Source organism: Parambassis ranga, chromosome 24, assembly GCF_900634625.1.
Source record: "Parambassis ranga chromosome 24, fParRan2.1, whole genome shotgun sequence".
Lineage (NCBI taxonomy): Eukaryota > Metazoa > Chordata > Actinopteri > Ambassidae > Parambassis > Parambassis ranga.
The window spans coordinates 13,485,183-13,498,867 of record NC_041043.1 but is presented as its reverse complement, the minus strand read 5'-3'; the positions used below and the strand labels follow the sequence as shown (position 1 = coordinate 13,498,867).

Here is a 13,685-nt window from a genome sequence, read left to right as displayed (position 1 = left end):
TCAAAATATTTGAGTTGTATTTAATGGTCAAACTTGTAGATGACATTTGGATAAGTTAAGTCAGAGACAGAAAAAACATGCACTGGCCCTTTAAGTGGAGAACCTGCTGGTTGGAATAAAGAATAAAAACACGCACGCAGAGGTGAATGAACATGGGATGTATACTCACCACTGCGGACACACACATGGCAGGCATGGTCCTGGTTTACAAAAGACAGATGAGGCTCGATTTAAGGTCCTGGTCCAAGTTGTCTGCTTGAGAAACACTTCTCATCTCTTAGATGTTTCTCGTCCTCATCACCTTCATCCTCCTCCTCAGTTTAACCGGAGGAGAGAGAGAGAGAGAGAAAGAGAAGCTGGAGCAGCGACAGTCTCAACTGCAGCGTTTTATAGTCTGTGTCTCCAGGTGAACCGGGTTCAGACGGCAGCACGGGATAAGGGGCTGGTTTACAGAGAGAGCTCTGGTAATTCCCATAGCGATGATGGATGGAGGGCCACGTTAGGACCGCTGCCGCCGTCGTCGCCGCCTCGCCCCGTTCAGGCTCGTCAGTGTGCAGTGCGGCGCGCTCCGTCCTGCTCTGCAGACCTCCGCTGACACTGCCGCGGTGACGTCAGGTGGAAGGGGCGGGACCCGGAGGCGCGTCTCAGCCAATCGCAGCCACGGACAGAGACACGCACGTGCATTGAAGCCACCCCCCCCCCCCCTCCCCGGCAGCTTCTGGAGCGAAGAAGAGAGGATGAAGCAGCAGCCTGATGGAAACAATGTCATGTCCTTGGCGTGATGTGAGTGAGAACTCGGATTTCCTACCACCTTAAACACAACACAACAAAACGCACAAAAAGTCAGTTTAACAGGTTCTCCGCTTTGCATTGGGGGGTCACTAAGCCCAAAGCTGCTGTTTTCTAAGGCCCCGTTCACACTGGGGGAAAAAAATGTGGCTTAAGCAGGATTTGGCCGCATCCAGATCAATCCAGATGTGTTTTTTTCCGAGTGTGAACACCTCCAATCCAGCTGAATCCAGTTTGATTTCAAGCCGGCTAGATCCACCCTCGAGAGGTGGATCTAGCAGGATTGGCTCAAATGTGGCTCAGGTGTGAACGCAAATGTGGCTAGCGAATCCGGCTTGCCACATTATTAGCCATATTACGAGGCGCCACCTAGTGGTTTGGAGAACAGCAAACACGCTGGATGAAGCCGGATTGAGTGCGGACACAACTGTGTGCTAGCCAGATTTGAAAATAGGTCTGAACGCATCCAGCTTAAAGGCTGTCTGGGCTCAATCCTACTCTAGCTGGAATGACTTTCTCAGTGTGAACGGGGCCTATAAGTTAATTAGCAAAAAAAAAGCTGAATCAATCCATGTGCAACCCTTAATAAGACCCACAGCTCACATAACAAATGTTCCATCTACTAGAAGATGTGTTCCACTTTTGATAATGTCACAAAAATGGCAGTCATCATATGGAAAAAGATCATTAGTATTTAGTGCTTATTATGCTATTATTATTGTTTATAACAGTTATAATACAAGATAGTATTTATTTTTTGCTGCTTCAAGAGAATAAAGTATAGTCGTAATGATAATACAAGAAAAACACACCTGTTTCTGGATACATTCATTTTTTTCCTTGAAATAGATTTTGACCAATTTCTCACGATTGTTTATATTATCATACCCTCACCAGGCCTTTCCTGGAGTCAAGCAGTAGCAGATGGAGTACAACGTAGCATAAGCATTCAAGTAGTATAATTTTATACTTTGACCCCACTTCTTGTGTGTGTGTGTTTCAGTGTGTTCTGTAGTAAAGACTTAAGAGCATAAGACCTTTGATATGTCATCAGGATGGAGGAGGGTTTCTTTTTCCCACCTGTCATCCATCCATCCATCCATGCATCATTGTGGGGGGCTGGAGCCTATCCCACCTATCTATGGGTGAGAAGCAGGGTACACCCTGGACAGGTCACCAGTCCATCGCAGGGCAACATACAGACAGACAACCACTCACACTCACACCTACAGGCAATTTAGAGTGGCCAATTAATCTAAGCACGCCTTTAGACTGTGGGAGGAAGCCACAGGCACAGGGAGAACGTGCAAACTCCACACAGAAAGGCCCTCCCACCTGTTATCTTGTATGTTATATCAGAGCAGTGTTAGTGAATGAACTGGTTACTCTTGTTCTAGTCTCTTGTCTCTGACTCTGCATGTGTGACCAGACTAGTTGGGGATAATTAGATGCATCATTACCATAAAATATGCTGTTACTGCCAACCTGCTGACTGACTATGCTCTCAGTCCAGTTTCAGTTTCAATTTTATTCGACCTGAAATGGCTCCATCCACATAGATACGTGGATGAGAGGGCTGAAAGGAAACTGTATCATTTTCTAAGCTGTGCCTCACCCCATTACTCTGTGAAATGATGCAGCTTAGCCTTTACTAAAGGACCCTCCCATGGCTCAAAAGGCCTTAGTCATCAGGCTGGTCTGTGACTGGGCTTCTCCCACAAACAGCATTAGAAAGTGCTTAGTAATGGAGCAGTGCTTATGAATTATTTATCTGTCCTTTTCATTCTGTGCTCTAAATTTCTTGTTTACAAATGGCTAGCAGAGCAGTATGATCTGTGGAAAGGAGGTCATTGTCAATAGGATTTTTATGTGTTTAACACAGATACAGTGACCTGACCTGCACTGGAAAGTCCTCTGAGGTAATATAATCAATTTAATGCTGAAAATGATTTAGATAAAAAGTGATTTAATCCTGAGACACTGAAAAGCTGCAGTTTTTGTATCATTAATGACCTGGCTTGACTTTTCTTTTGGCAGGAAATTCACAGATACATCTTAACCTGTCCACCATCCAACCCCACCCATCCACCCATCCATCCATCCATCCATCCATCCATCCACCCACCCACCCACCCACCCATCCACCCATCCATCCATCCATCCACCCACCCACCCAACCATCCACCCACCCACCCACCTATCCATCCATCCATCCACCCACCCATCCATCCACCCATCCATCCATCCATCCACCCATCCATCCATCCACCCACCCATCCATCCACCCATCCATCCATCCATCCATCCATCCATCCATCCATCCATCCACCCATCTATCCATCCATCCATCTATCTATCCATCCATCCATCCATCCATCCACCCACCCATCCATCCATCCATCCATCCACCGAACCACCCACCCACCCATCTATCCACTCATCCATCCACCCATCCATCCATCCATCCATCCATCCATCCATCCATCCATCCATCCATCCATCCATCCATCTATCCATCTATCTATCCATCCATCCATCCACCGAACCACCCACCCACCCATCTATCCACTCATCCATCCACCCATCCATCCATCCATCCATCCATCCACCCATCCATCCATCCATCCACCGAACCACCCACCCACCCATCTATCCACTCATCCATCCACCCACCCACCCACCTATCCATCCATCCATCCACCCACCCATCCATCCACCCATCCATCCATCCATCCACCCATCCATCCACCCACCCATCCATCCACCCATCCATCCATCCATCCATCCATCCATCCACCCATCCATCCATCCATCCATCTATCCATCCATCCATCTATCTATCCATCCATCCATCCATCCATCCATCCATCCACCCACCCATCCATCCATCCATCCATCCACCCATCCATCCACCCACCCACCCATCCACCCACCCATCCATCCATCCATCCATCCATCCATCCATCCACCCATCCATCCATCCATCCATCCATCCATCCATCCATCTATCCATCCATCCATCCATCTATCCATCTATCTATCCATCCATCCATCCATCCACCGAACCACCCACCCACCCATCTATCCACTCATCCATCCACCCATCCACCCATCCATCCATCCATCCATCCATCTTCAAACTACTTATCCGGGGCCGGGTTGCGGGGGGCAGCAGTCTAAGCAGAGAGACTGTCTCTCTATCGTGTCCTGGGTCTCCTCAGGGTCTCCTCTTAATATGTCAATTATTTAATTGTTGAAATGGGGGCCACTACACTTGCTGTGACATCTTACAATAAGTTTGATTGACTGGTAAACTCGGGTAAACATATCACATGTTAACTAGAGAGATAGATTTGTTTCAGGAGGGCATTAGTTTTATATAAGAGCGGGATCAATCTTCACAGCCAAATGTCAGCAGGAAAGAGCTTAGCTAAGCCTGACCAAGTTGGTTTAAGACAACACATGCTTAGGGAACCTGATGATGGGAAATACAAAGGCATATAGTGTGTGAGGTGTTTGTAGTCAGCTCTCTGCACAATCAGAGCCACCTGTATGAGGTCCAGGTTTCTGCTGGACTAATCTTTCCTCACAGTATCAGACACCAACTGTGGGGGACGCCAACAGTCCCGTATGTGTCAGTGGAACAAATATGGACGAATTAAGTTAGGCACTCAGTCATCTGTTCAGAGCCATCAGCCTGTCATTCACCCATTTACCACCCTGCTGTCGGGATACTCAGACGTAAAGCTCTCAGCGCTTTGGTCCACCGGGCAGGCCGTTAGTAAACAGTCTGCGTACACAAGCTGGCATGCTTGTAGCCTCAGACGTTTCTACAAATAGAAGCAGCTGATAAAAAGAGTAGAGCACCATCTGCCCGGCACGTGGGGAGAGTGGACACACAGAGCGAGGGAGGAAGGGAAAAGAGATAAAGGGATGAAGCGTGCCGCTTCGCTTTTTTTTTTTCTGGTTGGGGGGGGGGGGGGGGACCGAGCTTAAGTGGGTCAGTGACTGAAGGGAAAATCCATGAAACGTTGAAACGTAATTCAATCCTTCTTTAAGTAAGGTGGTGATAGAAAATGCTTTCATTGTGAGGAGACAAATCAGAGAGGCCACAGAGCGTGCTGCATAGGATGTGCTGCCCATACACTGCCTGTCCTGTCAAACACTGCTGCTCAGTCATGCTGCAGAGCAGAGCTGACGTTCAGTGGGTCAAACAGCTCGAGTAGCTGCAGGGCCGCACATATCCTCAGACTGCAGTTACTGGGTGAAGTTGCCTTTTATAGTACTAAGGGTAAAAACAGGGTATTATAGAGGAATATATGGTATAATATTGGTGTGTGAGAGTGCGTGCAGATATGCAAAAAGGGAGAGAGTGAGTGTTTCTGCATGTGTTTGTCTTTTTATGGCCGCCTCTTAAATCAGATATGCTCCAACTGTGCTGCTACACACACACACACACACAAATCCTCTAAAACAAGCCACTACTATCAACACCCACAAACAGCAGCCCACCCTATGCACAAACACGCAGCCTGGTAAACACTTTAATCACTGCTATCGTAATCCCTTTTAAAGGATAATTCCGGTTTATTACAACTCGGGTCTATTATTTTCATAGTTTTAGTGACATCTGTAAAAAAAAAGAAGCAGGCAGGCGACCATACAGGCTGTTTACAAAGAAAAACTTTGACCTGATGTACCTAGCCCTGCTATTAAGTCAAGCCCACCTCCACAGAAGGTGGGCCAGACAGGTTGTTTAGGCTTGTTTACATCAACTGACTGTGGTTCTTCCTTTGTTATCATATTCCCACATCGCAGCAGCTGCCTCTATAGCAGTGACAGAAGTGTTACAGTGGGACATTAAACTCTTGCCAGGGCCATCTTGTTTAAAACATGAGCTTTATCTGTGTCATCTCTCTTTGCAGGTAAAAATACAAAAAATGGATGCGCACACACACACGAGAAGAAGACACGAGGGTCATCATCAACCTTGTAGGTTCTGGCTGCAGGATAATGAACACTTCCTCCTGCCAGCTCTACTCTTTGGCAGCATATTTTTGACACTGACACCAAGTTGCAGTAGCACAGAGGACCGAAGCAGTACTGCCAGAGTATACTTGTGTAGGGTCTGTGTTCGCCATTACTAATCCAAATGTGTTAATATTTAAGCTGCCTTGACTGGTTGGAAACTATTTGTGTGATGCATTGTGTTTCCACTCCAGTCTATTATCTGTTGTTTGGACATGTTTACCCTGTTTGTACCTGGATTCTATAAGCTGTCACCCAGGATGTGTGAAATAATGCTTTTAATGACTGCTCAACTAAACCTTTCACAGCCCACTCATCACCAGCTAGCAGACGTGTTGTGCCCCAAAAACAACAATTATTTCTAGTTAAAGTGTCAAAACTACAAAAAAAAACTTTCTTTAAATTGATGTGACTTGTTTTAACAGTCTAAACACAGTATCAGTGCTGCTGCTTGTGTGCAGGGTTCACAGTGTTTAACAAGTTTAGCATGACCTCTGCTGGACAGAATGGTTCATTGCACCTCATGCATCATAAATGCAGTTAAAAATACAAGATGTCAAACTACAGCTGTATGTATGAAGAATCCTTTTGCACTTCTTCTCTTATAACAACAAAATAAACTGTCAGCCTACTCTGTGATCTGTTGTGTCAATGGCAACCTTATCCTGAGACAGGTGCACCAGAAATGAAGGACAGTGCTATACCCCATATTATTATTATATTTATTGCACATACTTAAATGAATTTTAAGTTAAACAAAAGAGGTAAAAAAACGTGTTATTTACCTTGTAATAAGAAAAGCCTGTACAAAGCGCTGGCAGGTCTTTGAACATCTCACTGAAATTTGTGAAAACAAATTTAAGGTCATTATACAATCAAACATTATAAGTGAGCTGATTAGGAGCAGTCAGGTGATCTTCATTTGTTGAAAACAGAGATAGCAGCACATCATAAGCTACAATATAAACAGTACATATGTAATTCATTCAGGCGGAAATACAGAAATTGCTTGTAATGTCACATGTTGCCCACAGGGGGGGGCTCTGGTCCTTCAAAGTGGAGCAGAACTACAATAAGCCACAAGTGTTTTGCCACTGGAGTTGTCTCTGTCTGTATTAAAGTGTAATGCATTGCAATGCATTGTGCAATAATAATAACAACAACAACAACAACAACAATAATAATAATAATAATAATAATAATAATAATAATAATAATAATAATAATAATAATAATAACACGGATCAGAGATCCCTGTAGAAACAGTAAGACCTGAGTGGCAGTCTATAAAATGACACCATTCAGCTCTCGATAATACTGCTGCTATGCTTTAATGCCACCAGTGGCCTGTTCATTTGTTTTCCTTGTAATGTTTTGACATTTGTTCAGTCTCCCAAGTAATTATGTTCTCCCACGTTGGGTATATTTGCATAAACGTGCACAACAAAACAGAAATCCCACATGTTTGCATCAATGACAGCAGTTAGCGTAATCCACTTGTCCAAATGTGTTTCATTTAGTGCGGATAACAATGAGGCGTGTGTGTGTGTGTGTGTTGTATTTCTGTGGTCAAACGCATTTGCGTAACATTTGTGTATTGCACTGCTTTTTGAAACCTGTTGACATTTCACTTTAAATGACTCCATTCAGGATGAAATTGACCTCAACTACTTCCTGTTTTAACTGTTCGCTCTACACTGTGCACACCAAAGGCAGGACTGTGGACCTCGGCCTTCAACAGCAGAGTATAGAAAATGATTATCCAAATATTTTCAGCAGGGAATTTATAAAACTTTGTTTCCGGTGTGTGTGCAAAATCAATCAGTAAGACTCAAACATGGCTGACACACATGGGATTTAAATCAGAAGCACTGATTGACACCGTTGTGGGGTGAGATACACTCACAACACTTTCATCACTTTTATCATAGAGCAGGAAAACATGCCACATATACAGCTGAGGTTTATCATCACCTTCACCAACACCTGCTTTCTGTTGGTAGACTGATATAGAAGCGTTGATTCTCACCCTGACCAACTAACCACAGCAGGCAGCTAACCTGTACAGTACATCAGTCAAGCTGCATGCATGCTGCTTTTTAGTCCTCTAGTTGCACAGATGCGCTATAATATATGATTATGATGTTTTGCTCTGACACTGGTAATCATGAAGTGCTTTGAGAGGATCGTCCTAAGCCACATCAAGGACGTCATTCCTGCTACTCTGGACAGACATCGGTTCACCTACAGGGAGAACCGGTCGACAGAGGACGCAGTCTCTTCACTGCACAGGACAGGAACGACTTGGCCCGGGTGATGAAGACAGCACAGGGGATTGTGGGGGGGGGAGTCCTCTCCCATAGCTGGACTCCATACACGACAGCCGGATTCAAAGGAGGGCTGGTCGTATAGCTGCAGACCCAAACCCACCCAGGACACCAACAGTTTGTACCTCTTCCCTCTGGACAGAGGTACAGGAGCATCAGAACACACACCAACAGACTGAGACATTTTAAGCCTGTCTCTCTTTTATTATTATGTGTCCAGCTGTGTGCCTAAGCCAAGAGCTGCTGAACAAAATTTCACTGTGCCTTGCATAGCGACAATAAAGATTCTTGAGTCTTCTTGATTCTATAAAGAATTTGCATTTACATAACTTCAGCATCATCATATGTTGTGAACATTAGGCAGTGAATGGAGGTCAAAGGTCACGATCCTGGTGACCTCAGGTCCATCCATTCTTATGAACACCAGGAGAACCTGAAGGTTTTTTTTTAAAAAAAAATTATGATTACATTTGGCACACAAGTTTACATAAATAAATGAATAAGTAAATTGATATGTTAGAGGTCAAAGGTCACGATCACCTCCATATATCCAAACCTTTCTTATAAATATGGCCAATAACTCAGGAATATGTTGACAGAATCTGCTCAAATTGGGGGAAAAAATGCTCATATTTTGCACAAGTAAAGAATAAATCTTTTATTTATGCAAAAATTACTCATTCTTTACTAAGAGTTGCCTCTTTTTTTAAAAAAAAACTGAAGCTCCTGAAAGACTGATACTTGGTGGATGATTGTAAAAGTTTGTAACAGGAGGAGCTACACACACACAGACACACACAGACCAGGCGTGCCTGCACATGTACAGTAGTGATACTGCACTTGCTGGATGAATGGGATAGTAACAGTAACAGTGTGGGGATCAACACTCCACTCAAAATCTCTCTCTCTCGCGGGATTGAAACATCGCGACGTTTCCAGACACTTACTGTTTTGGTGGATGCAGGCATCGGGCAGCCAGCAGCGAGCCGCGGAGGCGAGTCCAAGAAAGGTGGAGACTCCTGGTTAACTTCCTGCACAGCATAATCTTGAAGCACCATCAAGAGAGAGCTGGGGAGGCTGCTGCCTGCCGCCGCCGCCGCCGCCGCCGCTGCTGCTGCTGCTGCTGCTGCTGGGGCAAGGACGAGTGGATATACGGCTTCTTTGACTTCTTTTTTTTCGGCAGTGAATCGATAGGAAAAAACACTTCGAGGTTGATTACAGTCCCGTACCTGGCTTCTTGAGGCTAAGCTAGCTAGCAGAGAGGCTGCTGGATAAGAGATTCCCATCGTTTGATAGCGAGGCGTTGCGAAGGACAGGAATGGGTGAGTTTTCCATGATGTGGCGCTTGTGTTGTGTTGTTTTATTTTTCGACTCAAGCTACAAAACAACCAGAACCCCCGGCAAAGGCTTTAAACCCATGTGTCAGTGACTTATATCATGCTATTAGCTTTTTTTTTTTTTTTTTTTAGCCAGCGCAGGGGGACTTAAAAGTTAGCAAGCCTGTAAGCTAGCTGGTTAGCCTAGCTTGCTAGCTTGCCTGGTTAACTGGATAACGCCACCTCCATCCTTGGATTTGGCTGCATTTCTAGCCAATGTTAACATGAGCTACCTCAAAGCTGATGTCAACAAGGCCTCTGCAAAGCCACTTTACTGCCATGATACTACAGTAAAAGCAGAAAAATACACATATATATCCTACTGTATTCCCACCAGGCTGTGCACAGTAATCCAAACTCTGTACAGTAGTTTCCTGTGCACAGACACAGGAAACTTCTGACATTAAAGTATGTGTCTTCTTGCAGTAAAGGCTAACTTCCTCTTTAAGGATAATAGGTACTTAATAAAGATACTTTTTATTGTGCACACTGTGTGATCCTTTCCTTATTTTAAGTTCCCTAATGTAACTAATGTCTCCACTTAATCTGGGCCAGAGTTCTTTTTTTTCTGGTGTACAGTCATTACACATTTTCACACAGGTGTCACATCATTCTTTCTTTTTTTATTACACCCAGCTTATTGTCTGTGGTGTTGTAGGTATGTGTCAACAATGAAGCAGCATGAGTGATGCTGGTTTTGTATATATTTCCGTGTGATTTCATCATCCTACACTGCTGCATGCAGAGGAAATGCACTGATCGTTCTCAATATATATATATATATATATATATATATATATATATATATATATATATATATATATAGGTAGCAGACCCCCCCCTGTAGTGCATCAGGAAGCCTATGTCTTGCATGGTTGTGGATGTGCAGACTGTGGTGGTTAGCGTGGTTGTGTGCAGTAGGACTTGTTTGACTTTGCTATGCTGTACTACAAGTTTTAAGCTGAGGTTGTTGCACTTTCAGAGCCTTGTCGTGATAATTTAGGAAACTGTGACGACAATAAAAAAAAAAAAAAGATCCTAACGTGAACGGCCCAGTGTCCATTTATAGTTCATTAGTCTCACATGAGTGTGTAATGCGTTGGACTTGGCTTTTGGTATGTCTTTCATCAAGGAGCTCATTGCTGAAGAATATCTGAGCCGTGTTTCAACATGTCTGAGCGGTGTGTGTGTGTGTGTGTGTGTTTAAGTCCTATGGATGCCTTTACTGGATTTAGCTTAGACTTAACACAGTCTGCCACTGGTTGTTTGACTGGACTTTGTTTTGTTGCAGTGCGCGAACAGTGGTTCTTGGTGTGTTCCAGATTTCTGTCTTGTATCTTTTTGTCTTTATTTTAATAATGATTTCCTTTATTGACATGCTGACAAGCCAAATACAGGTGCCAAGATGGATATGAACTGTCCACGTCAAAATTACATGGACAACTAATTCCACAGAAGCACTGAAACAATGGCTGGATATCAGCCAATCGTATCTGTTTACCAAACTCGAACCAATATTTACCAGCCTGTGTTTGGTGTTGATTCCCCACTATGGTGGTAATGTTAGTGATAAAAGATACATTACAAAGACGGGTTGGTCTCATGCTTTTCTTCAAATGAAGAGTGGGTTGTTGTTGCTCATAAGATCTACAGAAGTACATTTATTTAAAGGACATATTGCAACCCCTGTGGCTTACCACCTCTTTAAACTTCCCTTTACGTCTGAAAGTGTGACAAAACATGTTCCATCCTGTTTGTTTCAGCTGTGTATAACATTAAGAGTAGATCATATCATTTAGGAACCCAGGCTGAGCATCTTTCAGCAGTCATAAGAGTAGTAATAGTTGAATTTTATACACCTGTCTCATCCATCTATGACTATTTCGCCACCAATACATCAGTGTTATGCAGCACCTCTTATCTCATATTTCCATGACATATGTGGCCTTTGACTGTTGCAGCCATTGTTCGCTCACTGCTATAGTTATTTTGTTTGCTCACAGACCTATTGGTTACATAATATGTGAAACAGGACAACCTTAATGGCTTGTACAATAGACGATAGACACTGTTGAATGCTGGTCTGGTCTCAAGGTTAGCTTTCAGGTGTGTGTGTGCAATGTGTGGCAGGGCGTTGTGAGGCATTATTATCATCAAACTGAACTGTGGGTAAATAAAGGTGTCCAGGAGGAACAGCCGCCAGTTTCATAGCCTTCATATCAGCTACCTCTCAGATCAGTGGGAAGGAATGCAGTTATGAGTTTCCTCTCCTGATTGTGTGTGTGTGTGTGAGTGACTGAGAGTAGAACAGGGAGCACACTGATGCAGACGCTGTCTGGCAGTCAGCTCGCTTGCGTGGCCTTGCCTCCCCCGCCTCCTTCCTTCCTCTTTCTCCCCTGAAACATCCTCCTGTCTGTTATTGGCTTTATATAATATCCACACTGTGCAAAGTCTTTACCTGGAAGCATTGTGTGAGGAGAGGAGAGGAAAAAAATGACCTGGAAGTTCCTTTCTGTCTGCTGAACCCCAACCTGCCACAGGAAGTGTCAAGAAAATTTCCAGTGCTATGCTGTTTGTTGCACTTAATATAAATACACTTTATACAAAAACACTTGGTGAGTATTATTATCTGTTATTTAACAGGGTGTTGAGTGGGAAAAAAAGGGGGAGAGAAAGATAAATTGTTTCTGATAACAGGAGCGCAAGCCTGGACTTGATGGAGGTATGCTGGAGAGGCAGTAAGAATACACACAGGCAGACATGCAGACAGGCGAAACTGAATGCTCACAATAGGATAAGCCACAGTACTTTCAGTTAATACAAGTTCAGCTCTGATGCAGCCTCTATGCAGAAGATTTGGTCAATAACTTTTGTGGTTTTTCTGTTTCGGGTAATTGCCCGTCACCATATGAGAAAATGAACATTGGCCCTGAGGAAGGAGCTGTCATTATTTATTGACCACCTTTTTCACGTTGAAGCCTCCAACTTGTGCAAAAAGATCCATATGTTCCATCACAATGGCAGGACTGAAAACTAAGAACAAATTTAAAGAAAAAACGTAAGAGCAGAGCTAGTGGATTACATTATATACCAGTACTTTGGCAGTAATAATTCAATAAAAAGGTGCCTTGTTGATGAACACTACTGTGTGAGGTTATAAAAGTCTCTCTTCAGAGTTCATGCTGTGATGTCTCACAGAATCCTAAGTTGTTGCTCAGGCTGGGAACTTCTGGTCAGACAGAGACTAGTGCTGTGCTCGGGTAGTTAGTTATTAACATCTATCAATGATTAATACACGGTTGATTGACAATGTAACTAACACATAGTCAAGGAATTTCCTGGTTAAAGGTGAGATTTAAAGCCTTGCCCACAGGCTTTGGACTGGGGATTATTTTGCCATTTTTAATGACTGGTTACTCTCTGACCTCTGGTCTCTGGACTGCATAATTTAAAAAAAAGTGTTCTTTTCTGGAGTACTATGGCAGTATGTATGTGCATCTGCTTGTGGATTGCTTGTACGTCTGTAGAGGAAGTCTTTCAAGCCAAAATTCCCAAAGTGGAGTAGCTCCTTTAACATCAGCCCTCTCTCTCTTTCTCACCCATGTCTCAGCTGCAGCAAATATGTCAGGAATCCTCATCTGCCACTCCCCAAGGCCTAGGTGTCATACCAGTGTTAACAAGAAAGATAGCACATTTCCTAGTTACTGTTGGAGCATGTTTCATGTTCTTCCTTCTTCCTCTCACAATCTCTCACTTTATGTCTCGTTCGTATTGTTTTCTTCACACCCACATAAGAAACAGCTGACTTTTGTTTTCCCTTTGTGGCTTAAAAAACCTGCGCTGACCAGTCAGTCGGGGCGTAACATGGCAGTGTGGTTTGTGTCCAGTTAAATATGTGGTTAGGTTTCAACAGAACATTTCTCACAGTACTGATATTTAGCCAAATACCAGTAAGCACAGTTGGTCATCATTCCTTCCAGAATTTGAACATGACTTAAGAAACTGTCAAGTAATGATGCCACGTGTGTTATATGTGTTGTTACAATGTCCCAGCAGAATATAGATACTCTGCCGTCATGGGCCTTAATACCTCTGCTCACAGCCCTAGCTACAGCATCAATTCCTGAGCATATGCAAAAGCATAAATCAGGCTTTAGCTGATCAC

General features: G+C 43.7%; 2 protein-coding genes across 2 annotated transcripts in view; one reads left to right on the top strand and one right to left on the bottom strand.

Moving 5' to 3' along the window:
• Positions 1-594, bottom strand: part of tnfrsf21 (tumor necrosis factor receptor superfamily, member 21) — a 33,579-nt gene extending 32,985 nt beyond the window's left edge. The window contains exon 1 of the mRNA XM_028397647.1: positions 170-594. Coding sequence (XP_028253448.1) covers positions 170-196 — 27 coding nt within the window. The 5' untranslated portion in view covers positions 197-594. The remainder of the gene's footprint in view (positions 1-169) is intronic.
• Positions 595-9,032: 8,438 nt separating this feature from the next.
• The window catches only part of cd2ap (CD2-associated protein), a 38,488-nt gene continuing 33,835 nt past the window's right edge, over positions 9,033-13,685 (top strand). Inside the window, exon 1 of the mRNA XM_028397648.1 lies at positions 9,033-9,466. Coding sequence (XP_028253449.1) covers positions 9,463-9,466 — 4 coding nt within the window. The 5' untranslated portion in view covers positions 9,033-9,462. The remainder of the gene's footprint in view (positions 9,467-13,685) is intronic.